This window comes from Urocitellus parryii, chromosome 9 (assembly GCF_045843805.1).
Source record: "Urocitellus parryii isolate mUroPar1 chromosome 9, mUroPar1.hap1, whole genome shotgun sequence".
Classification (NCBI taxonomy): domain Eukaryota; kingdom Metazoa; phylum Chordata; class Mammalia; order Rodentia; family Sciuridae; genus Urocitellus; species Urocitellus parryii.
This window is the reverse complement of record NC_135539.1, coordinates 13,497,198-13,522,715: the sequence shown is the minus strand read 5'-3', so window position 1 is coordinate 13,522,715 and position 25,518 is coordinate 13,497,198. Positions and strand designations below refer to the sequence as shown.

At 46.0% G+C, this 25,518-nt stretch overlaps 1 protein-coding gene across 1 annotated transcript in view; it reads right to left on the bottom strand.

The window, feature by feature from the left end:
- Positions 1-13: 13 nt before the first annotated feature.
- Positions 14-25,518, bottom strand: part of Iqck (IQ motif containing K) — a 117,477-nt gene continuing 91,972 nt past the window's right edge. The window contains exon 9 of the mRNA XM_026402465.2: positions 14-1,727. Within this exon, the coding sequence (XP_026258250.2) occupies positions 1,672-1,727 (56 nt within the window). The 3' untranslated portion in view covers positions 14-1,671. The remainder of the gene's footprint in view (positions 1,728-25,518) is intronic.

Sequence of the window (25,518 nt, the reverse complement as noted above, 5' to 3'; positions counted from 1 at the left end):
TTTGGCTGCAGGAATCCTCACTTAATGAGACTTTCCTCCCTTTTAAAATTCCTGATAGGTTATTGCGCTTTGGGTTTTGTTTTATTTTGGCTGTAAGGCTCAAGGTGGGCTGGATGTTCTTAGGATGGGGCAGAGATGGGGGTGAGGGCAGGAGGGAGAGTTGGCTGTCTTCTCCAGAATTCATCTTGGCTCACCGAGGTTTAAACCCAGGATGGAAGGCACCTCTGTTGAAGATCCATTCAAGCAACCAGGATTTGTTTGGGGGAAAGGCCCCGAGGCAGCAGCTGTGAATAATCCCTAATTGTAAGCACAAGTCCCCTGTCCAGTTAGAAACCGCTTTGGGACTGTAACATCCACTCTTGTCCTCCCATTGAACGGAAAATTGTCATTCTGCCCTAGATGTCCCCCCCGTTAGAGATGGAGGGTGGGTATAAGGGAATGAGCTTCGAGAGTGTTACAAACTGGGAAGTCCTGTGGGTTCCGGTGTTTCCAGGATTAAGGTCGGGTGTTGGAAGTTGGGTGACCAGTGCACAGGTGCCGACAGGACACTGATCACGGGCACGCTGGATGTTTTTCTAGGTTGGCCGAGGCTGGGTGGAATGCCTCGGGCCGAACCCCAGGCTAAAAGGGGGCATAGTGGCTTTTATAATCCAAGGATGCAACGATTATACCAGCTTATGGGTGTTCTCAGCAGGTGCTTTTTATTAATTGATTAAAGAGCTAAGGCTCATTTTTGATAGATAATATATATTTATTAAATGTATTAATGTGTGTTTTATAATGGACCTTTATCTTCCCCTGGCTGACTTGCTTACTTATAAAAAAAAATTATTCAAGAAATTTTAAGACAATCAATGTGTACCATACATGACTGTATATAAATATTATAAATTTAAAAGGTTGTTAAGCATGGGCAGATAGGTTTTATTTTCAAAATGCTGTTCTTAACACAAAAATAAAGGCTTTACTATTTACTTAAGATGTGTGGGAGCTTATCAAAACGACTCAATACCACGACTGGGCTTTCGGCTGAGACTGTGGCATTTTGAATGAGAGAATCCTGGTTAGCAGCAAACCACAGAACAAATAAGGGCAATAAGTTAATTAATTTACCCATAGAAGCTGGAACTTTCTATAATACTTGGGAAACTCGACAACAAAAAATCCTTTGTGATTGTTGTCTGAGTTTCAGTCTCTCATCTCGGGCCTGGGGATGTAGCCCAGTAGCAGAGCACTTGCCCAGCATGTCCAAGAGTCTGGTTTTGAGCCCCAGAACTGCAAAACCAAACAACAACCACCACAAAAGAAATTCAGAGATTTGAGACCTAAATATGGAATTTTGCAAAAGTGGAACAACAGCACTTCAACTTCTCTTGGGACTAGATTTCCATCATATGTTTTGCTAGCAGTTGGCATAGTATGCTCCTGAAGCACTGAAGAAACATCTAGAATAAAGAATGAATTTTGGGATAATGCAGAAAGTTAAGACAGGTATTTTTCTAAAGTATTGCACTAAGCATGTTTGTGACAGATCCTATTTTGTGCAGAAAAGATTCTGTTTTCACATGTACTGAGTCTTGTCATTAAAGAAATCACAAGAGAGAAAGCACAATTTGGACATTTTCCTTGCCCGGGGTAATTTGCGCTGGAGGGAAGAGATCCGGGTGATGGTCATGGTGCTGGAGTCCGGTGGGCTGGCTCCGGGTACTCCTCCATGGTGCATTTCACTGCAAAGAGATGAAAGAGAGTCAGGATCGATTTACATACCTAGACAGACTTGTCATCTGGAAACCAGAAACTCTGATGTGTGGGTGAGGCAGTTGCAGCAAAACCCAGAGATAGCCTGCTGGCTCTGGCCCCCCAGGTCCTCGGGGAAGAACACAGAGCCATTGTGCTCCAAGGGCTGCACCTGAAAACCCAAGCCACTTCCCCACAGTCACGGCCACTCTGAATTCAGTTCAGAAAAAGGTCGAAAGAGAGCTTTGCAGGTCCAGGTGCTGAAGGAAGTTTTACTAAAGATGATGACAGATTCCAGGCTCTCAGCTCAACCCAGTCTGTCACCACATGCCCTGTTCCCCTCCACCCACCCACCCCCCCTCCCCAAAAAAAACTTGGGTATTGCTGGGGTCAATGACAAGGTCAGAAGAGAATCGTTTCTCTGTCCATGTGGACAAAAATGTGATCCTGGTGATTTCCTGAGTCTGCCAAACAGGAAAGTTAGTTGGACACAGCCTGGCACTTTCTACAAGGGAAGTTAATCCCCCCAAAATAAAAGCTACTCCCCAAATAAATATAGAAGTTCAGCCCAGGGTGGGCTGGGGACATCCTTTTGGAAAAGATTCTCTCTCTCTCTCTCTCTCTCTCTCTCTCTCTCTCTCTCTCTCTCTCTCTCTCTTTCTTTTTTGGTAGCATTGGGAATTGAATCCAGGTCCTCAGGGCACATGTTAGGCAGGTGCTCTGCCACTGAGCCGGATCCCCAGCCCAAAGACATTCAGTTTTTAATGTTCTTGCCACCAGTGTCCCAGTGCTTGCCTCGGACACAAATGCCTAAGAGTGGGGTCCCAGGCTCCCGTTATTCCAGTTATTCGTGAAGAGCCCTGTTGTAGCAGAAAGTGTTGAGGTCATTACCAAGTCAGTTCATCTACCCCCTTATCCTGATCCCCCACGACTAAGGGCATATACCAGCCAGACGCCCGCACAGCGGAGAGCTCTGTTCCTATCACCAGCAATTTGGGTATTTCCTAATGAAATCGGGTGGACATTGTCAGCGACGCAAATGTCAGGCACACGAAGATTTCCCCAGGATTCTTGGGCATGATTCACTTCAAATAAATCAATTCCAGATCTTCAGCTCTCAGGCATGGACTTGGCCTTGGCAGGTCCCGGGAGTCCTTCAGTCTGTCCTTCCCTTCCTCCTGTCCCTGTCTTGGCCCAGGTGCTGACCGAGAAGGTGATTTGAAATGCTGAGGGCATCCACACTCTCCTTGGCTTTCCATGTTCCACTATTTTTTTTTTTTAATAGTGATCAAAATGTCTAACGTGTTTATTTGGCTTTGTGCCCTCACACTGTACAGGTCGTGCATTCCAAACTGAAAATCCAGAATTTAAATGTGCTAACATTCAAAACTGTTTGAGAACTGACTTCATGCCACCAGTGGAAACTCCACACTGTCAAGGTACTGATGCACAAAATTATGTAAAATATTGTACAGAATCACCTCCAGGGGATGTGTATAAAAAAAAATGAATTCAGTGTTCAGACCTGGGTCCCATCCCCAAGATATCTTATTATGTAAGTTAAAATATTCTGAAATCTGAAACACTTCGGGTCCCTTTCAGCTAAGGGATAGTTAACCTGTATTAACTCAAACCAAAATCATTTTTCTACTTGGAGCCTGTGGTCACAGGACCTATTTTTTTCAGTGCACAATATGTATCTTTTTGTTCTCTGTATGGACGCTCTAGGGGCAGCCACAGTGAAGACCCTCCCTGCATGCAGACCCCGTTAATGTGACACTGATCCTTCACGGCCAAGGACACTCCGCTCCTGGCTAAGTGCTCTCCCAGCATCCCTCACGGGTCCCTGGTGGGTGGCGTGGGGGAAAGTCCTCATTTCCACACTTGCCATTGTCATGGCTTGCCGCCAGCTGTCCACAGCTGCCCAGCACAGAGTTGGGAAGAGGCGTGCACACGGAACGCCTCTGGGCCACCCGCTTCCTCATGGCGAGGACCTGGGTGAGCCTGTGCAGCCTCAGGCGGAACTCCAGACCAGTCAGACAGCTCCCCTGTGTGTTTGTTGGAAATGCAAATTCAAGGCGCCATTCCAGATAGAGAATCTGAAACTAGGGGTGGAGCCCAGCAATCTGCATTAGCAGACCCTCCGGGGGGTTCCAATAAACATCAGTATGAAGTTTGAAGCCCCCAGACTACAGCTTCTCCCTCTGGCTATATTTAAGAATCATGTGGTCACTTTCTGGAATTTATTGGTATCTGAGCCTCACCCCAAAAGCCAGCCGTCTTTGGCCTGGAGCCTGGGGATCCGTATCTATAGTCAAAGTTCCTGTTTAGCCAGGGCTGAGAAACAGACTTGTGTTGGAATCCTTTTAGGAAGCTCCAGAGGTGTGATGAGAGGACCTCCAGAGGCGTCTAGAAGCCCCCTCAGGTTCTAAGCATTCTAAGCTGGCTGCCTGTGAGTCACCTACTGTGCAGACACGCTGCAGGCTGTGGGTAGGTGGAGGGACACTTTGGCTTGGGGAGGAATCCCCAGCCCCTGTGTTTCTTTTTCAAAGCAGAGAGTTGGAGACTGTGTCTAGAGCCAAGGGACTGGAAATAAGGGTGGGAGGGAGCCTCACAGAGGAATCGGCTGGGGGCCTGGGAAGTCCCCATCCTCAGTCCCACTCTGCACTGACGTCAGAGTCTCTGGAGGTGCGACCGTACGGGAAAGGGTGTCATCAAGTGACACTGAGTCTGATGAGGAATACAGGCGATTCCACCCTGTGTTTCCTGCAGGAAGCCCTGCATGGTGTCCTGGGAGAGGGGAAATAGAGGCCATGGCAGGAGGTAACAGGAAACAAATGTCCGTCCACAGCCACTGGATACACAAACTGTGGTGGGCCTGAGAGGTGGTTCTGCAGCAGTGAGCAGGCCTCAAGGTGGATTAGCTGAGCCACACAGAGAGACGATGCCAGCGCAGGGTGATGCCTAGTGTGCGATTCTAGTTAGAGCAACTCTAGAGGCCGAGAGAGGCATTCAAGGGTGAAAAGACACCCCCCGCCAGAAGAAGCAAGAGAGAGTACTTAAGGAATCAGGGTAAGTGGCTCCACGGGGGTGGGTGGGCTTTAGGAGTGCTGGGCTTAAAGGTGGAGCGCTCGCCCAGCACGGAAGGCTCTGGGCTCAGTTCTGAGCACCACATGTAAATAAAGTCAAGGTCCATCCACCACTTAAAAAAAATAAAAAAAGAAGTGCTGCCAGTGTTTCCTTGGCTGGGTGATGGCACATGGGTGTGCCTTATATGTTTTATTGTCCCTATTGTGCGTCTATTTCACCACCCCACCCCGAGCACACACACACACACACACACACACACACACACACATAGACACAAAGGTGAAAAGAAAGATACCAATATTCTACTCAAAATTACTATGTCAATCAATAAAAGAAGAAGAGCACTTTAGCCGTTTGGGGAAGAAGGGGTGGTTTGTAAGTGAGCTAGCGCTTATCGGTTGCTGCAAGGATCATAGAGGATGTCTGAAGTCTTGCTACAGGAGCCTATTAAGGATACAGGGTATCCACCTGAGAATCCAAAGTGATTGTCTCCAGGGTGACACGGAGCGGGGGGTGTCACACGGGGCCGGGGGTGTGACACGGGGCAGTGAGGAGGATTGAAGGTGCTCACAGCAGGGTTGGCTTATCATATGCAACATGTGACCCACGAGAATTTTATGCAAGGGTCAAACCACTGGGTGCAGCAGCACACACTGGTAGTCCCAGACGGAGGCTGAGAGGCTGAGGCTGAGGCTGAGGCTGAGGCTGAGGCAGGAGGAGAGCCAGTGTCCACCTGAGTCTAGAGCATCATCATGGTTGGCTCCCAATTCCATCCGACAGATGTCTCGGTGCCCTGTGTCGTCCTTGTCCCCCTTGGCAGCCTGGTGCCCAGCCAGTTCCGGAAGAGCTGGGAGAGTGGAAAATCCCCGAGAGATGCGCCAGCCCTTGAGCTTCAGTTAAAGGAATGTGACAGAAGGGCCTTGCATACTAACGAGCCTGCATAGGCCTCTGCTTGGGTGCCCTCGTCCTCCCCTGTTTGGTAGGTGACAGCCCCAAGGAAAACCTTCCAGCCAGCCGCACAGGACAGAGAGCATGCCTGGTGCTCAGGGAGGGAATCAGGGACCTCAGGGTCATGCAGTGACTCTCGTTGGCCAGACAGGAGACAAAGGACAAGCTGGGGCAAGGATTCAGATTCCTGGGCCCCCCACCAGGCCTCCAGAATCATCGCACCCCAGGCCTGGGGATCAGCATGGGCCCCTCCGCTGCCTTGGGGGGTCCTTGGGACCCCACAAGTTTGGGGAAGAGTGCTGAATCACCCGAGGCCTGTTGAGCCCACCGTGGGCAGGTTTGAGAATGCCACCAGCCAGCTGGGGGCACTGGGAAGAGCTCGTGAAACGTGTCGGGTAACGCGGTTAGCATGGCGTCTGATCGGAGTTAAGCGCTCCAGAAATATTGGCGGCCGTGGTCCTTAGGCATAGCCTCTGCCCTCAACTAGAGGGGGAGCCGGGAAACTCCAAGGGCCAGGAGATGCTCACCAACTGCACAGGGAGCTGCCTCTGTGGATGCTCCCCGACTCGCTGCCACGCAGCCCAAGGCCAGCGAGAGGGGGCTGCGTCACAAGTAGCAATAGGTGGAAGGAATCGTAAGGTGTTTATTTATTGATTTATTGGTGGTGCTGGGGACTGAACCCAGGGCCTTGTGCATGCGAGGCAGGCTCTCTACCAACTGAGCTGCATCCCCAGCCCTTCAGGTGTTTATTTTACCCAATTAACACCCATCGTCCAGGACTCCAGGTAAATAATGAAAGCTACACTTCTATGGTGTTTACTCAGCACTTGACACTGACCAAGTCAGAGTTAGGTTCAGTGGTGATCTTTCCCCCAGATTTACAGACAGCAGACTGAGGCGCAGCCAGGTAAAATAACTTGCCTGAGGTCACACTCTAAGCTGTCTGTCTCCTCTGTTCATGAGTTGTTTTGTTTTTGATTTCGTTTTGGTACCAGGGATTGAACTCAAGGGCACTCAACCCCTGAGCCCCAGCCCCAGCCCCTGTTGTGTATTTTATTTAGAGACGGGTCTCCCTGAGCTGCTTGGCGCCTTGCTAAACTGCTAAGGCTGGATTTGAACTTGAGATGCTCCTGCCTCTGCCTCCCGAGCCGCTGGGATGACAGGAGTGCACCATCGCACCCAGCATCATGGGTTTTTTTTGGGAGGAGGGTTTGCTCGGATGGGGTCTTGCTATGTTGTCGAGGCTCATCTCGAACTCCTGGTCACAGGTGATCCTCCTGCCTCGGCTTCCTTAGTAGCTGAGTAACTGCATGCACAGTTGGCATTCCTGCTCTTAACCTCTATAGGATCAAGGTCTCACAACTGCCTCCTGCTAGGGTGGCACATATTTCTATCATCAAAGATGTGACATCGATGTACACAAGACCCAGGTGTTCACTACCCTGTCACCTACCACAGAGCAGCTTAAGAAAAACACCCTGCAATCAGACAATGACTGTAGGGATCTGATCATTTATAAACTTGACAAAATAGGATGTGGCCGTGAAAAAATGTGACATTGCCAGGTGTGGTGGCACACGCCTGTAATCCTGGTGACTTGGGAGGCTGAGGCAGGAGGATCACGAATTTGAGGCCAGCCTCAGCAATTTAGCAAGGCCTTAAGCAACTTAGTGAGACCCTGTCTCTAAACAAAAAATAAAATGATGTGGCTCATAGTGGAGTGCCCCTGGGTTCAACCCCTGGTACAAAAAAACACAAAACTCTGATGTTTTTGCAAAGTTCGAATAATGAGGAGAAATGTCAAGGGCACGTTGCCTATAAATTTTGATGAGGCAAATTTGAACTGCTGTATGCCAAGTTAACAATGTCCCCAACAGAGACAAGGACAGGAGCTGAGACACCATCTCCTTACTGTGGTCTTGGAAGCCAACCCTGGTGACGTCTCCAGAGGTACACTGGGAACCAGGTTCTCCTATTGGGCATCCCTGGCTCTTGCTCTTGTCCTTCCTGCCTTTCTAAAGAAAATAAAAATGACCTTCTTCTTTTAGAAGAAGTGGGTCCTACGTTACACTCATCCTGGGTGAGGTCTCCATGGCACATACCCTAAATGCGATTTCCCTGCACATAATGACATTCATCACCTCCAAAATTACATCCACGGCCTCAACAGAGTTATAGCCTAGCATCTCCCCCTTTAAAAAAAGAAACAAAACAAAACCTAAACAGATAAAATGAAAGGAAACAGGTAGATCTTTGTTTTTCCAGATGTCCTACAGTATGCAGCACACGTACCCCTGTGCAATCAGGAGCGGGAGGGACTTTCTAAAGGAATCATTAGAAAGTATCCAGACACAAGAAGAAACATCCTCAGGGGATCCATGCCCAAACAGTACCTCTGCACCCAGTCAGCACCCAAAGATGCGGGGAGGTGAGACGTGGGGTCTCTGCCAGTCGGAGGCTGCAGGAGGATTGTGGCCGCTGACTCCAGGCCACCAGATCGAGGGCTGGGAGACTGAAAAGGGCCTTCCACTGTGATCCCATCTTGGTAGAGGGGTCTTCTTAGAGAAATCTTTGTAAGATTTTTGCTAGAAAAAGCTTCTGATTCGTGAGCTGCTAGAAAAATAAAGTCCCCCCCACACACACACAGTATCCTGCTCCTGTCAGGCTAGACTCTGGGATGCAGCGGACTCTGGATTCAAGCCTGGTTCTGCCAGGCAACACTCCACCTCAACCCCAGCCTCAGTGAACTATAGGGCACACGCAATAATCCCAACTTCAATTCCTTAGAAAACTTGGAATGAAACCACCATTTGACCCAGTTATCTAATTCCTCAGTTTATAACCAAGGATTTAAAAACAGCGAACTACTATGACACAGCCACATCCATGTTTATAACAGCTCAGTTCACAATAGCCCAGCTGTGGAAACAACCTAGGTGTCCTTCAATGGATGAATGGACAAAGAAAGTGTGATGTATATATATACACACAATGGAGTATTACTCAGCCGTAAAGAAGAATTAAATAATGGTATTTGCTGGTAAATTGATGGATCTGGAGACTATCAAGCTAAGTGAAATTAGCCAATCCCAAAAAAACCAAAGGCCAAAAGTTCTCTCTGATTTGTGGCTGCTAACCCAAAACAAGGGAGGCTAGGGAAGGGATAGTAGAAATCCCCTGGATTAGACAAAGGGAAGTGAAGGGAAGGAGTGGGGAGGGGAATAGGAAAGACAGTGGAATTAACCGGACATCACTTTCCTAGCCTTGTGTTTGAAAACACGACCAGGGTAACTCCACATCATGTACAACCACCAGAGTGGGATACTAAATAGAGCAAGTTATACTCCATGCATGCATAATTTGCCAAAATACATTCTACTGTCATGTATAACTAAAAGGAGCAAATAAAAAAGTTTAAGAATAATAATCTCAACTTCATTGAGTCCTGAAGGAGATGGTGCTTTGTACCTGTGGTACCAGTGTCTGGTACATGTACTAAGTGCTCAACAAATGTGACTTCATTTCCCCCGTGGTGGACCATAGAAATAAAAGTTGGGTTGCAACTGAAGAGTTCCCTTGGCATCATTTAAAATTCCCAAGATGTCACTCATCTGAAGGATCTAGTAAGCTCAGCTGCCAAACAGCCAAGAACTGGAAACTAAGCCGAGAAGACCAAAGCAGGTGTCTGAAACGGGCTTCTAAACTCTTCATATTTATCCTGGGGGCCTCGGGTCCCCTTCAAGCATGTGTGTTCATTTCTTAAGCATCATTCTGGCAAGTGAACCCATCAGACAGTCTAACAGCTTAACTGGATTTGGGAATGAAATGGTGTCCCTGTGGCTGACACCAAAAGGTGTCCCACATCATTAGTCATCAAGGAAGTTAAAGCACAGAGATAGTTAACGTGAAAAAGACTCATCACACCCAGTGCTGGTGAAGAGGCAGAGCAGGTGGACAGCTCCGCATCACTGATGGGAAAGTACAGCGGTGCAGCCACCTTGGAAAGTGACTTGGAAGTATCTGATAGAACTAAGCAAATGTACACCCTCTGACCCGCCATTCCAAATGCGCCACCAAAGGGAAAAGGATCTAAGAGCATCAGAGTAGCAGGATTTCTCATAATGGCCCCAAACTGGGCACGGTATGAGTGTCCATCAGTAGGTGAAGGGGCTTACACACTGTGCTCACATTCATACAGAGGAATATTTACAGGGCATTGGGAAGAGAGACTCAGTGCTGCCCACAGCTGTCCAGTCCCATCTCCTGATGTAACGCTCAGCCAGAGCCGTCAGTCACAGAGGCCTGAGGGAGCCCGGGGGATGCTGGACACATGCCCTGTGTTGAGCCAGGTGGGGTCACACGAAGTAGGCACACGTGATCACGGAGCTGTTAGCTCTGGCCAGTGCATCCTGCTGAGTATGAGCTGAACCTCAACCACAATAAAATGAAATAAACTTGGAAGAATGGGGTGGCAGGGAGAACAGGCACAGAAACCTGAGGACCCTTTAATTCAGACCCCAGGCAAAGAGTCACACAGCTCAGCAGTGGAATATCAACAGTACCACAGAACCAGCGGGTGCCTGGTACAAGCCCGTAGTCCCAGCTACTCGGGAGGCTGAAGCAGAAGATGGCGAGATGCGGAGGGCTGGGGGCCTCCTTCTTCCCCTCCTCCTCCTCCTTTTTTTTTTTTTTTTTGGTTGGTTTTGAGGTTTTTCTGGTTCTTGGGATTGGACCAGGAACACTCCACCACTGAGCTACAGTCCCAGCACCCCTTTTTTAATTATTAATTTTGACACAAGGTCTCACTAAGTTGCTGAAGCTGGCCTTGAACTTGCGGTCCTCCTGCCTCAGCCTCCTGAGTCGCTGGAATTACAGGTGGATGCCCATGCCCAGCAGTTTGACGTTGCCTGGGCAGCATAGGAAGACCCCATCTCAAAAGCAACAACTAAACCCAAAGACAATATCACAGAATTAATTTTAAAAAATTGAATTCCCAGATACGGGACACTGCCTGTGCCCGGACTCTCCACACATTGATCTCCAGCCACTCTGGAGGTAGCTGCTATCATTATTCCCATTTTACTGATTAGGAATCGAAGCTCAGAAATGTTAATAATTAAGTTCCCCAAAAGTCACAGAGCGAAGGAAATGACCGGGTCAAGGTGCTAACCCTCATCTCTCATGTAAAAAACCCATGGTCTTAACTACCTCAAAGTAAGAACAGGGCAAAATTAGCAAAGCAGGGGAGTGTACAGTATATATCACCAAGATTTTTATTTTGTTTTGTTTTACTGGTCTAAATTTTTAAGTGAAATTATTTTTACATTATAAAAGGAATATATGGGGGGGGGGCTGGGGTTGTGGCTCAGCGGTAGAGCGCTCGCCTAGCACGCATGAGGCCCTGGGTTCGATCCTCAGCACCACATAAAATAAAATAAAATAAAGATGTTGTGTCCTAAAACTAAAAAATTAAATATTAAAAAATAAAATAAATAAAAGAAATATAGAGTAATTGTAGAAAACGTGAATAACACACACGCATAAAACTCCACGTCCCCCTGCCCCCGCACTGGAAGAACAGATGGTGGAAGATTTCCTTTCTGTAAGAAGTAAATGTTGACATCGGGGTCAATGTCAGGAGCCTGGTAAATCTACCTCCATCTCCTCAGGGCACCAGACGTGGAGCTGAATTATTTTTAGGGAAGCGGAGCCAATGTGGGAGCCACGAGGCAGAGGCACCCAGGGAGAGTCTGACGGCCTCCGTGTGCAATAATTGCAGTTTTCTGTTGTTGACTTCTAAAAACAGCTCCTGAAGTCAGCTCCGAGCCAGGCTGCTGGAAGGCAGTGTTTTAAAGGGGAACATGAGCTGCCGGGGAAGAGCGAGATTGAGACAGAATCGTGGGATTTTCAAGTTTTGAACCTGGGAAGGACCTTGATTCCCGGAAGGGGAGACAGTTTGAATGAAGAGCTTGTTTTTGTAGGTGAGGAGAGGACAGAGGAAGGGACTGCAGAGGCAGGCAGCAATGCTTGTCGCTAAGAACACACCTCTGGAGGGAAAGGGATCTGGTTCTCCATGGCACCACTTATAACCAGTGACCCCCAGAAGACTCTCAGCCCTGGACCTCAGTCCCATCAACCATAAAGTGGGGATAGGCTATGGTTTAGATAAGTATCCCCAGAGCCCAGTGTGGTGAAGGCTTGGGCCCAACTCGTGGCTCTACTGAGAGGCAGTGGAAGCTTTAGGAGATGGGCCCAGCGGAAAGAAGTTAGGTCACTGGGGACAAGCCCTTGAAAGGGATATTGGAGCCCTGGCCCCACCTCTCCCCCTCTCTATAACGGGTTCCCTGCCATGGGTCGCCTCACCACAGGCCCAAAGCAACAGGACAAACCAATCCTGAAACCTCTAAAATCATAAAACAAAAATGAACCTTTTTTATTTATGATTGTCTCAGGTATTTGTTACAGTAACAGAAAACTGACTAACACACAAATAGGCTAGTAAGAGTTTCTTTTCAATAGAGTATAAAGCCAGGTGTGGTAGTGTACAGCTGTAATCCCAGCAGCTCGGGAGGTGGAGGCAGAAGGATCAAAGCCAGCCTCAGCAAAAGCCAGGCACTAAGCAATTCAGTGAGATCTTGTCTCTAAGTAAAATATAAAATAGGGCTGGGGGTGTGGCTCAGTGGTTGAGTGCCCCAGAGTTCAATCCCCAGTAAACCCTGCCCCCCCCAAAAAAATAGAGTGCAAGAATGAAATAGGCTGGTGCATATTGCACAACACATGGCAAATGTTCAATATAATTATTTCTTAATTATGCAAGAAATGCAGGTACTATAGAAAAATGGAATAGTATTTCAATCAATATTTAAAATTTCTTTAAATAATGGAGTAAACCTTATGTGTTATTCATAGTACTGGTATCTCCATATGTTAATCTTTTCTTTCTACATTTCAGTTTACAAGGGTAAGTCCATTTCACAATTAGTCAAACCGCGTGGGGACTGGAGTTTCGGCACAACAGTTAAAACAGCCACCATCCACTAGGTAGTCCTTCGAAATTCTGTGTCTTCAAAAGCCTAGTGAGTCATGGGCGTGAATGAACACAGACAAACCCCGCCAGCCACGTCTTAAGACTTTTTAATTTATTTCTGCGTTCTCAGCTGCTGCTGCCAAGACTGAACCTCTAGAAATATCCCAGGCATTCTGAATGAGCTTAGGGTATAAACACTTCTCATCCCTGTTCAGACTGGCAGCGGCCCTGGATATTAGATGTTGCCTTTAAGAAAAATAGAAACAAGAAACAAATCCTGCCGTTTATTTTTAAACAACTCCTCCACAAGTGCAATGAGTTAATGAATAATGGAGAAATTATTACAATCTGTACTTGGGGATTCTCAGGCAGTATTTCCTCATCTTGATCCCTGACCTGGAACCCAGGCAGATGGGGCCCAAGTCAAGAAATCAACTTATCACGCATTGCAGAAAGGATAGGCTAAGGAACATTCCAAGAGCTTCCTCTACCGTTATTTCTAGTAGGAAAGCCCCCTGGTGCCCTGGAAAGAAAATGGGAATGTTTTCAACCTCCCACTGTGGTTGACCCAGCTCTCTGCATACACATCTATGTTTTTAGAAAGAGTGCTTCAGTCCACTGATGCCATTTTTACTCTGTAAATATCCCCTAAACGCATCCACTTCTGTCCATTCTCACCCCCACCACGTGGTCGGATCCACGCCTCACCTGCAGCCACACTAGTCTTCTGAGTTCTGTGAGCCACTACAGAAAATGATTAGACCTGAGCGGAGGTCCTGGGAACTCGGATTTTAGCTGAGTTGAAAATCATTTGCAGGTCACCTGGGGACTTGCTATTCCCCATCGTATGAAGTGGAAGCAGTCCTGTGAGGTTGAACCCTTAAACTGTGGCGTCTGTGCTAACTCCAGTTAGTGTCAGCACTGAGTTAAATCCTAGGACTCCCAGGTGGTACCGGCAGAGAATCTGAATTGTTTTGTGGTGGTGATGATGGGGGAGGGGCAACAGACTATGTTATGACTTAGATCTTAAATGTCTCTCAAAACTTTTTCACTTTTAAAGTTATTAATCCCAGGTATTTTTTGTCACAGGGATGGAAAACTGACTGATACAGAAAATTGGTACTGAGAGTGGGGCCATGCTGACCAAGTGGTTCAGAGGCCTTTGAGCTAGTTAACATGAGGAGTTTGGATAAGCAGCGTAGAAAAAGCTCAGAATGCTACAAATGAAGCTTAATGGGTGATTCTGGTGGGAGCTCAGGATATCAGAATGCCGGTAGGAAAACAGACAGTAAAAGCTGTGCTCATAATGTTTCGGGTGGGAACCAGGACTCTACTGGGAACTAGAGGAGAAGCCATTCCTGTTCCATTCTGACAAAGAACCAGTCTACATTTTGTCCATGCCCTGAGACTTTGTGTGAAGCCGACTATAAAGGTGATGAACTAGTTTATCCGGTAGAAGAAATGTCCAAGCAGTAAGGCTCTGAGGCTGTGGCATGGTTATTGCTGGCTGTTTAAACAAATGTACAGAGAGAAAGTTGGGAGCAAAAAGCAGAGTGGAAATAATTGGAAAACTTAGCAGTTTTGCCAGACGAGGAGTGTGCATTTAAAGTTATAGCTAAGGAGGGTGTTGTGCTAAAGATGCTGAAGAGATCGGAACCATTAAAAGGAAAGAAAGAAACCAACTACTTTTGACTGAGATAATAGGAAAGATGCCTTGAGAGCATCTCGGGAATTGGAAGATCCCACTCAGGGCAGGCTCAGGGCATAAAAGTGTAGGCTCACTTCATGAGACTTTGCTTTAAGAAGAGAGTCCTGGAGGTGCACCCATCAGACTTAAGAGCCATGAGCATTTTTGTGATGAAATTTTAGAAAAGGAGAGCATGAAGTATTACACCGGATTTACTTTATCTATAGATAATTGGGTGGTATGACACACATCAGGGGAAGAAGAGTCAGGTAGGACTACGGTCTGTACTTGTTGCTTCTGGGTTGACTGAGATTAGTAGTCCAGAAAGTTCATACGTGAGCAGGAGGTAGTGGCACCCAGGAATGTGATGTCTGTGGATTTTAAGTCAAGGTTTTGAAACATTCAGGAATGGGTAACAGGCTTTTATTGGCTTCAGCCAATAGCTGTTAATTAGTTAATTTCCTTTATCTCTCCCCCGCCCCCACAATCCTCTGGCCTGTGTAATTAAATTTAGAAGATATTGAAATTTTATTTTATCAATGAAAATAATAATAATTATTATTATTATAAGTAGGATTACTGAATTCCAGATGTTGTGGTAGGCCATGTAATCTTGGAAACAACTCCATGATTTTATTATTATCCCCATTTTTCAGGTGAGAAAACTGAGGCTTAGAAAGATTCATGACTTTTCTAAGTGAGATCTGATCTTCATTTATCTGCCTATTCTGCTGATTTTAGGGAAATCATATCAAAATTTGAATTAAAAGATTAACATTTTCAATATGTAAAAAATATCTTCAACAGCTACACAAATAAAAATTAAACTCTTCCAAAGTCATTTCTGGGAAATATATCTTAAAACACTAATCTGAAGAGCATACACGGATTTAGAAATGAAGCTGGCCTCAGCAGCAATATATTTAACCAAATGATATAACCAATCGTGTGTAAAAGAGGTTTATAACACGGGGGAGAGGTTTATAATGAAGAACTAAAAAAAGCAGGAACTCATGAAAATAACTACCCTACAGTATGCTCCTACAGATCATAAAATTGAAAAGAGTGGTATTTAAAAAAAAAAAAACTCAAAAGATGATGGTAAGTGGAGACTTAAGGAACCATCAACAGCCCAAAGGTGTTGGGGTGGGGGTGGGGAACAAAGTAGGTGACCTCACACTTTCCAATTTTAAAATCTGTGAGATACTGAATAAGAATGAACATACAGATCAATTGAACCAAATGAAGAGCCCAAAAATAAACCTTTGCACTTATGGTCAATTGATTTTCAATAATGGTGCCAAGAGTATGCAGTGGGTAAAAAATAGTCCTTTAACACATGCTGCTGAACCAACACGCACAAGAACGAGGTAGACCCTCACCTCACACAGAAACAGAAATCGGCTCAAAATGGATCAACAGCCTAGCTGAAAGTGCTCAAGTCTTCGACTCTTAGGGAAAAGTGAGTCAAGTTTCCTGACCTGGGATCAGTCTGGATTTTTAGATATGACAAAAAAGTCCCAGGCAACCAATGACAAACAAACCGGACATTATCAAGTTTAAAAGCTTTTGCATCTCAAAAGGCACCATTAAGAAGGAGAAAAAAATTCACAGAATTACAAATCATATATGCAATCAGGGACTTTTATCTAAAATACCTAAAGAACTCTTACTACTCAATAATAAAAACCAACAATCCAGTTAAAAAGGACAAAGGATCTGGACTGATATTCTTCAAAGAAGATATTCCAATGGCCAACAAGCCCAGAAAAGATGCTAAATAGGGTTGACCATCAGGGAAATATAAAGCAAACCGCATGAGATGCCACTTCACACCCACACACCCAGCAGGATGACTTTAATCAGACAGACAGACAGTAACAAGAGTTGGCAAGGGCGTGCAGAAATGGGAATCTTCTGGTGGAAATGGACTCTGGTTCAGCCACTCTGGGAAACGTCTGGCAGTGCCTCCCACTGTCAACCCTAGAGTTCTCATTTGACCTAGCAAGTCTGCTCCTGTGTTCCCAAGGGGATGAAAACCTGCGCACGAAGGTTCGCAGCAGCATTATTCATCATATCTCCAAGGAGGGAAAAACCGCAATGCACTTACATGCACTAGATCACTTGAAATCTCTGCAGGATCGGGGAGGGGGTGCTTTATCATTCCCATTGTCCAGAGGGGGCAACTGGGAAGCTCTGAGAAGGTAAGGAGCTTGTTTCAAGTCACGTGGCCAGTGAGATTTTTGTATGGGAGCAATAGCTCAAGTTTTTCATGTAGGCTTTGAGGTTGGGGTATTCATTTTATTTTTTAGTTAACAGATGAACAATCAGGAAGGGTAAATGCATTGTTCACAGACACACAGCTCAGAAGCCTCCAGCCAGAGTTCCAGAGCAAGTCTTGGGACACCTTTATCTCTACCACTAATAGCTGCTCATTCTGAAAGCTTCAAGTGTCACTTAGAAACCTCTTGAATGACAAGTCTCTGAATGCTATGAAAAGCAAATGAGGGTAATTCCAACGCACCCAGCAGCAACAGAAGACCCCTGAGTCTCCTCCGTCTCCCTCCCTACTTGAACAAGGGCAAAATCAGTCATTTTAAGAAGTTTTCCTACACACCAAAGTGCAATCCATGACATTGGGGTAGTTAACTTTTTTAGGTCTCATGATACTTTTCTATCTTTTTCATAGTGAGAATGCATTACTTTGATAAGAGGACAGGTTTAAATTACGTTAAAAGGATCTGGACTGTCCTTTTTAACACCTAGCCTCCATAACTCTATGCCTTTAAATTTTTCCACATCCTGGCCTAATGAGGGTTGAATCTGAAAATTGGCAAGACACATTAGCCGTCCAGATCCTAAATTTAGACTCTAAGGGTGAATACTGTGTGTCAAATACGCATGCGGAGAGGAGGCAGGGCAATTTGGCAGGCTGGATCAGGTCCCTCTAAGCCAGATAACAGGCATAAAGGGGCATGAGCTTTATTCCCTCGGCAGTAGAATCAGAGGTTGGGTCCTGGTGAGCTGCCTTCAAAACTGAACAGCAACAGATTTTCCGTGAGCATTTTAGCTCCATAAATAACACTCTTGCACTGCAGCATAATGAGGGAGGGAAGAGAGAGGATTCTGGAATCTCTGATCCACCCTGCTACTCTCTTGCTCTATTGTTTAACCTCTCTGTGCCTCATTCATAAAATGGAGACCTCGGAGGGTTGTGATGAAGATTCGTTGAGTTGCTACTAGTGCCATGCTCAGGAAAATGATGACCTCATAGTAAGCATTCAATGCCTGGGGAAATTCCTTATTATTACGGAAAATATGAATAATCAGAAAAGAAGAAACAATCACCCACATTTCTTTTAGAAAAAAATAGGCAAATATCAACCTATCTATCACCTGCTTCACTCTTACTTAGAAATCATCACTATTAGCATTTAGGGTTATTTTCAAACATTTTTTTTGTCTTTATTCATATATACTATGTGTGAACCATCTTCTTCTTTTGTTTGGAAACAGTTCTGTATACTTGAGATTGACCTTGTCCACAGTGCTTACCAAGCTGAATGATTTGTGCAGAAGATCATTCATTCAACCAACAGATATTTCTGGAACATCTCCCCTGTGCTGGACCCTGTTCCAGGTGCTGAGATCACAGCCATGAACCAATCAGGAAGGACAGGGGAGTTCCTGCAGCCAGAAGCCTGGCGTTCTAGTGCAGACCCACAGAACATAAGCCAAATAAATCCCTAAAATCCTGGGTGACTCAGAAGACCTAAATACTTAAAGATTATTATCACAAAGAGACTTGGTAAGGGCAGGAACACAGCGAACTGTGCACCCTCACAGATGCTCAGTAGGTGCCCAGGGGACATGGAAGGAGTGGGGCTTCCTGCCCCCTGGACGGCCTTACCCCACATCCCTCATGGCAGTGATGGTTGAAGGGCAGCCACGTTTCTTTACTCCCCCAAGTCCGTGAGGAGGAGATGGCACTAATGCTAAGTTCCTGATTGGTCTCCACCCAAAGGAGCGTGTTGGATCCACTTTTGGGATGGGTCGGTGCTTTCTGACTCACCAGCAGATAAGCTGTGAGATGGGCACACACAGGGTAGAGGGAGGGGGCAGGCAGAGTGGCCAGGTAGGATTCACGGAGAGGGTGACAGGAAGCATGGAGACACGGGGGCTGTCCTTCCCCGTAACTGCTGAATGGCGTGAGCTAGAACTCACATACCGAGCAATCGGCCCGTGGACAGCGCACAGTTCAGTGGGCTTGGGCGTATTCTCACATGTGCAACCACGAACACTATCGATTCTCCAACATTACGTCACCTGGCAGAAGCCCTGGACCTTTAGCTGCTGTCCCCTCAGTCCTGCAGCCCCAGCCCTAGGGCAACTGCTCATCCACCTCCCGTCTCTAACCACGTTCATGTCACAGGGTGACACAACAGGTGGCCCGTGTCGAGCTTCTTGCGCTCAGCACAGGGCTTCTGAGGCTCATCTGTGTCACCCAGGTGTGACCTTCTGAACTCCTCTTGCTCTTTTAAAGAGCATAGACTCCCGCTCTCCACAGGAAGACGGAAAGGAAGGCTGGGAGAAGGGCAGGGCGGGACTGGATGTGGTGTCCACCCACGTCCCCATGCCCATGCAGGACATCCAGGAGTGAGCTGATGGACGGTGGGAGCTGTCACTCATCAGCCCGTCCTAGCTGGCGTGGACTAACTGGGCAGGCGGGGTGTGGCTGGAGGAGGTAGGACACGGGTGTGTGCCCTGGGAGGGGGCATCTGCCCTGCAGCCCCTTCCCTTGCCCTCCTGCTTCCTGGCCACCATGAGTGGGCTCCACTGCCTCTGCCACACCCTTCCTGAGGCTTGACGTTCCGCCTTATCTTGTCCTAGAGCAATGGAGTAGCCGACCAGGACTCAATCTCTGAGACCGTGAGTTAAACTGAACTTTTCCTCCTCTAAGTTTTCTGGTCACGGTGATGAGCACCTGCTGAGCACAGGTGGTAAGTTCTAGGCTCCCCCAGCTCTGTCACTCCACAGTGTGCGACCTCAGACACACAGCTTCCCGCTCTGAGAGACGGGAGTTTCTTCTCGCTCCACCTGCTGTCAGACTAGAAATGACAGATGTGAAGTCCTGGCTCGCAGTAGGCCCTCATGAGTTAGAGCCATGACAGGGACCACAGCAACACCATCCCGCGGCTGCGACAAGACAGGACACGGCAATTTCCCACTGCCCTCCGCCTGTCAGTTCCAGCTTTCTTTCAGAAAGTCACCTCTGGGTGTGACAGACCCAAATGTGGTGACAAGAGGGGTTCCCAGTACAGAATATCTTCTTCCCGTCTTCTCAAACATGTGGTCAACTTCACAAAAATCTCCTTTCAACATTCCCATCCTCCCCACCCCCCATGTCCCCGCTCCTGCAGTGCTGGGGACGGGACCCGGGGCCTTGCACACGAGAGACAAGTGCTCTGAGCCCGAGCCACACCCCTGCCCTCCCCCAGGTTCTCTTAAATTCCCAAATACCCAGTCCACACTTCCTTCTTCTCCCTGCTGACCTCTAAACTTCCGGTCAGTCTCTGGGTCTTACCCATCCTACCCAGTTCTCCTCCCTCTTACACGTTCACCATCTATTGTTCTTGCCCTCAGTCTTGAGATCAAAGTCCCCAACTCAACGCCCACCACGGGGACAATGGCAACAGATCTCTCTGGGTCTGGAGCTACCCAGCAGGAGGCCTCTTCCTGGAAGGGAAAAGGCCCACAGCAAGCACCAGGAGATGCTCTGTCTTATTGTCGTAGACATTTCCTGTCCACCCCTTCCATTTGCCAAAGCCGCAGGCAAGGCCCACCAAGTTAGTACATTGCAGAGCTGGGCCATGAATTCAGATCCCTGAATTTTTATCCAAATGGAATTGCATTGGTGAGAAAAGTCACACAAAGGAAGAGTTTGAATCCAAAGCTATTACTGGGATCCTGTAGTAAATCCACAGTATTAGGGTTTGGCTAAAGTGGTTACAACGTTCTCCACTAAGAACAAACCCACATAATCACCTCTCTGGTCTCTGACCTGATCCAGCCTGGAGAACCACTGCCATCGGTCAATGATCTGGCATAAAAATGTTCTTTTTGCGGACATCTTGAAAATGTCATTAAAACCAAACACCAGTGGTTGACCATTCACTTTGTGCTGGCCACCTGTTTACTGCCACACCTGGCTGTCTTATCACAGGAGCCTTTTGGGACAGGTCCTAATTGTCCCCAGGTAACAGGGGAGAAAACAGTCTTAAGAGGAGGAAGAACTTTCCTATGGCCTCTCTGGTGAGAAGAGGCAGGACCCAGGTTCTGGCAGCTCCCAGATCCAATATGCTTAATCGTGACTCATATTAATCGTATGTTGAACAATTTGCCTAATAATAATAATAGTTTCCTTTTGTTGATCATGTATTATGAGCCAGATGCTATTCCAGTTAATTTAATTCTCATAGAAACCCTACTCAGGACTAGGGATGTGGCTCAGTGGAAGAGTGCTTGTCTCACACCAGGGAGATCCTGGTTCAACCCCCAGTGCTGCAAACAAGCAAACAAACAAACAAAACACCTACTGTGTGGTAACTAACGTTAGTGCTGCCATTTCTTGCTCTACAGTCACAGAAAGATTAAGCCACCTGCTCAAGGTTGCCCAGTTGAGAAATAGGGAATTTACTCCAGCCTGGTCATGACCCTTCCAGAGGTTTGTAGAATTATCTAGATCTTACAATAACCTTCTGCATCAGCATAATTACAAAGAATAATGCTAAACAGACAGATGACAGAATGAAGCTAATGAGGTTGGGAGTGCTCATTTACATAAACTTACATTCAGGATCTTGAACTTTGGGAGCAAACCATTAAGAAAGGAAATCATCTTCTGTTTACATTTATTTATTTATTTATTTATTTTTAAGAGATGTTGCCCAGGCTGTCCTTGAACTCCTGGACTCAAGTAATCTCTGTGTCCACCTCCTGAGCAGCTGGGACTACAGATATGTGCTATAGAGTCCTGCTTATGTTACTTTTTAACCTCATCAGAACAGTCTAGATCTGCAAGCATTTCAATAGAAGCCCTGTTCTAGCTGGACAGAACTTCTGCAGGTTTTAAATGAAAAGATACATGTGAAAGTTGATGTCATCCAAACTCCCCCATGCATGGGGTGAGTCTTAATAATAGAATTGGTGGAAATAATACCAAGTCATGAACTCGCTAGATATATCCTGGTCAAATTTGTAATTCTTCCATGGGTTAAAAAGGAGAAGGAACTAAGGTTTGAGGAGACAAGAAAGAAAAAGGTTTAAATGAAAATGACAGATTACAGATATATTTCTTCTTCAACAGCCACGGTGTTATCAAAACAATGACCTCATTTAGAATCACGACAAGGCATAATAATTCTTATTTTACGAGGAGGGAAAATGAAACATAATGATTACATGACCCGGCAGAAGTCTCCCAGTGGGTTGGTGGCATTAAGTACAAACTGATGCAACATTTTTTATCATAATTTGGTGATTGCTGTCTAAATTTAATACATGAATGTCCTTTGACAGAGCAATTCCACTTCTAAGAGCTTGTCCCATGGAAATATTTCTATAAGTAACAAGAACACGCTTACAAAAGTGCTTCTGGAGCATTGTTCATGATTCAAGCCAAACATCCATTCACAGGGATTGGTTAAAAGTGTGGTACAGGCCTGTCATTCTTCTGGAGCCACTAAAAATAATGAGATAGACCTGTATGTATTGGTATGAAAAGATGTCCATGATATGTTGTCAGCTAAAGAAAAAAAAAGCAAGTTAACGTACAATAACCATAATATAAATATATTATATAAATATATGTGCTTCTAGGTATTTATGTGCTGATAGTAGGTGACACTACAGGCTGACACGCTCAACAGCGGCTGCCTCACTGGAGGATGGACCTTTCTTGCTGCACGAGAGCTTCTGTTTATCCTCACCAAGGGTCTCAGCTAATACCAGAACCAGCTCCTGAGCCACAGCCTAGGACACTCCCGGCACTGGGTCCCCTTGGGTGGCAAAGCCCTTCTCTGCTCCTCATCTGTAAGGCTGGATGCAGATAAGAATGTCCTCCCCCTTGTTCACTTGACCTTGCCTTCCTGCTCCAATGAAAACATCTCCCCAAAATATAAGGTATAGATCCTGCACTCTTCAGGTGAGGGACTTGGCCTCCCCGACCTGGAGCCTCCCCTGTACCTCTGGCCTGCAGTCATTTCAACGTCCACGCACAGTGGGAAGTGTGCCAGAAGCTGCTGCTGTCCAGCTGGGGGCTGGCAGGTCTCCAGATGGGAGGCTCTGCACTGGGCACTTGGGTTCCTGGGTGGCCCTTAGCTCCTTGGCGTCAGGCAGATCTGGGTTCAAATCCCTGGTCTCTGGCACTTTGGGCTGTGTGACCTTGAGCAAGTCTTATATTCTCCCAGCCCCAGTTTCTGCACCTCAATGTGAAGGTGGCATCTCTCTGAGTTCTGAGCATCACACTTGAAACATGGAGTACTAGGCACAGCATGCACTGAGGCAGGTACGTGCTCCATCAATCACAATCACGCCTTTGTTACAGGTCTTCTCTGCTCTCAGAGATGCACCCGGGAACAGCATAGGAACTAAGTCCTGACAGCATCCTCAAGGCACAAGTAGGTGGTGTGGCCAAAATGAGGAGCTTATTTATTTTAATATTTGTATTGGTGCTGGGGCTTGAACCCAGGGCCTCGTGCATGCTAGACAAACCCTCTACCACTGAGCTGCATCCCCAGCTCAAGAACGTCCCTTAATCCACCGGCAAATCCTAATAGCTGGGACTGGCCACTCAATCTAAGTTTAAAATGGGGAAAACAAATCTCTCTGGTTTCTATCCCTTGCTTGGGCTCCCATCTCTTCCCCCTAGATGGGAGACACTGAAGCTTGGTGTCATCGTGCTACCCCCTGTCCTCTCTAAGGCTGAAAAACCAGGTTTCAGTTCCTAGGAAGCAGTGCCAAACAGCAGTGCTGTTTCCTTTATTGTTGTGGCTTCTAGGAAACTAAGGGCCGTATTTCTGTTTATTGTAGGAACATTTTTGACGCCATTATTCACATTGCATAACGTGTTAGGGATGGGCCCCAAAATACTTCCTCAACCAGTGGATTGTCATTTTTTCTTATAGACACTGAATTATGTAACAGGTTGTATTTCCTCTTTGCCTTGTCTCTTCTAAGAAACCTCTATGTTGGCCAGAGGGTACAAACTTTCAGTCATAAGAGAAATTAATTCTGTGAATCTAAAGCAGATCATAGCAACTATAGTTAATACTGGATTGTTTACTCAAAATTTGATAAGAGAGCAGATTGTAAGTGTTCTCACCCCCCCACACCCACACCCACACCTGCACTCACACACTCACCCTCAAACAAATGGTGATGGATGTGTTCATTAATTTGGTTGTGGTAATGATTATGCAATATATGCACATTAATTAAATCATCACATTGTACACTTTGAACATACACAATTGAACATAAAACCATTTTTGTTTGTCAATTAAATATTTAAAAATTTAAAAAATCTCTAGCAAGCATAGTCCTTGAAGCAAGTACTTTACTAACTGCAGTTAGTGGTTTTCCTTGTTCCCAAATATTAATTTTTCCTTGACTCAATTGCTGTATATACTTAAAAATCTTATATTTTATGTGTTTCTGTAACTATTACAAATCTCTGAAGTAGGGAATAAACAGTTAAGGAAATAAAAAGTAAATAATCAATTTCCTTTGACAGGTAAATAATCAATTTCCCTGCCACCATTTCCTAAAAAAATCAAGTGATAAAGTAATTTAGACATTATTTGTAACTGGGCACGGCGGTGCAGGCCTGTAAGCCCAGAGAACTGGGAGGCTAAGGCAAGAGGATCCCAAGTCCAAGGTCAGCCTCGGCAATTTAGTGAGACCTGTCTCAAAAATAAAAATCAAAAAAAAGGGCTGGGGATGTAGCTCAGTGATAGAGCACCCCTGGGGTTCAATCCCCAGTACTGAGAAATAAAGAAAGAAAAAAGATTATTTGTATATATATATATAAATACACATACAGTGTTAAGAAATTTATCTAATGGGGGGTATGTGTGTAATATAATCTGATTTTATAGGAAAATGTTTTTATGGTTTCCTTCTCTCTGCTCAAAATGAGATTCCCAAATAAAATGTGGATATTCAATTACAAAGCACATTTAAAAACACTCACTGACTATATGAAGATAAAATATGCTATTCTTCAAGACAGGATTTTTACTGCATCTCAAAAATGACTTAGGCATCTTCTTTTGAGTTGCACTGGCTGAAATTCTTAACACACACACACACACACACACATTTAAAAATAATCCCCACATCTGTCCCGGTGGATAGAGACTGCAGGATAATTTCACACCATTTCTGTCCTAGAAGAGAACTCTGCCGGGGACGGCGGCTCTGGGGACTGTGGTGTAACAGGAGATGGGTTATATACGACCATGATCTACCCGACAGCTGACACTGCTCTCCCTAGACCTCCTGTCTGCCCTGAGGTGCTCCAAGAAATGAACTTGGCAGAATTTATTCATGTTCTAAATACCAACGACAATATGGGTCATCAAGTGATGTGTCTGCTGGATTTGTACATAGATGAAGCTCTTGTTTTTAAAAAATAAAGTTGAATTTCATTTGCAGTGGCTCTACTATGTTTTGTTGCAGGTCTGAAGAAGAGCTAGCCTGGGCTTAACGTCACTTTCAAATTGCTGCATTTGTGGTGTCATTGTCATTGCAATGTCACCTTGGCTAGGGACATATATTTTTTTGCAGTGCTGAAGAGGAGCCCAGGGCCTTATACTTGCAAGGCAAGTGCTCTACCACTAGCAGTATCCCCAACCCTAGGGACATAAATTTTCTAACCCTCCCCCCATCCAGATTCATGAGGTTGAAAATGGGAAGTCACTCAGGTGCATAACATCATAACAGGATTCTGCTTGGAGGTAACATGGAG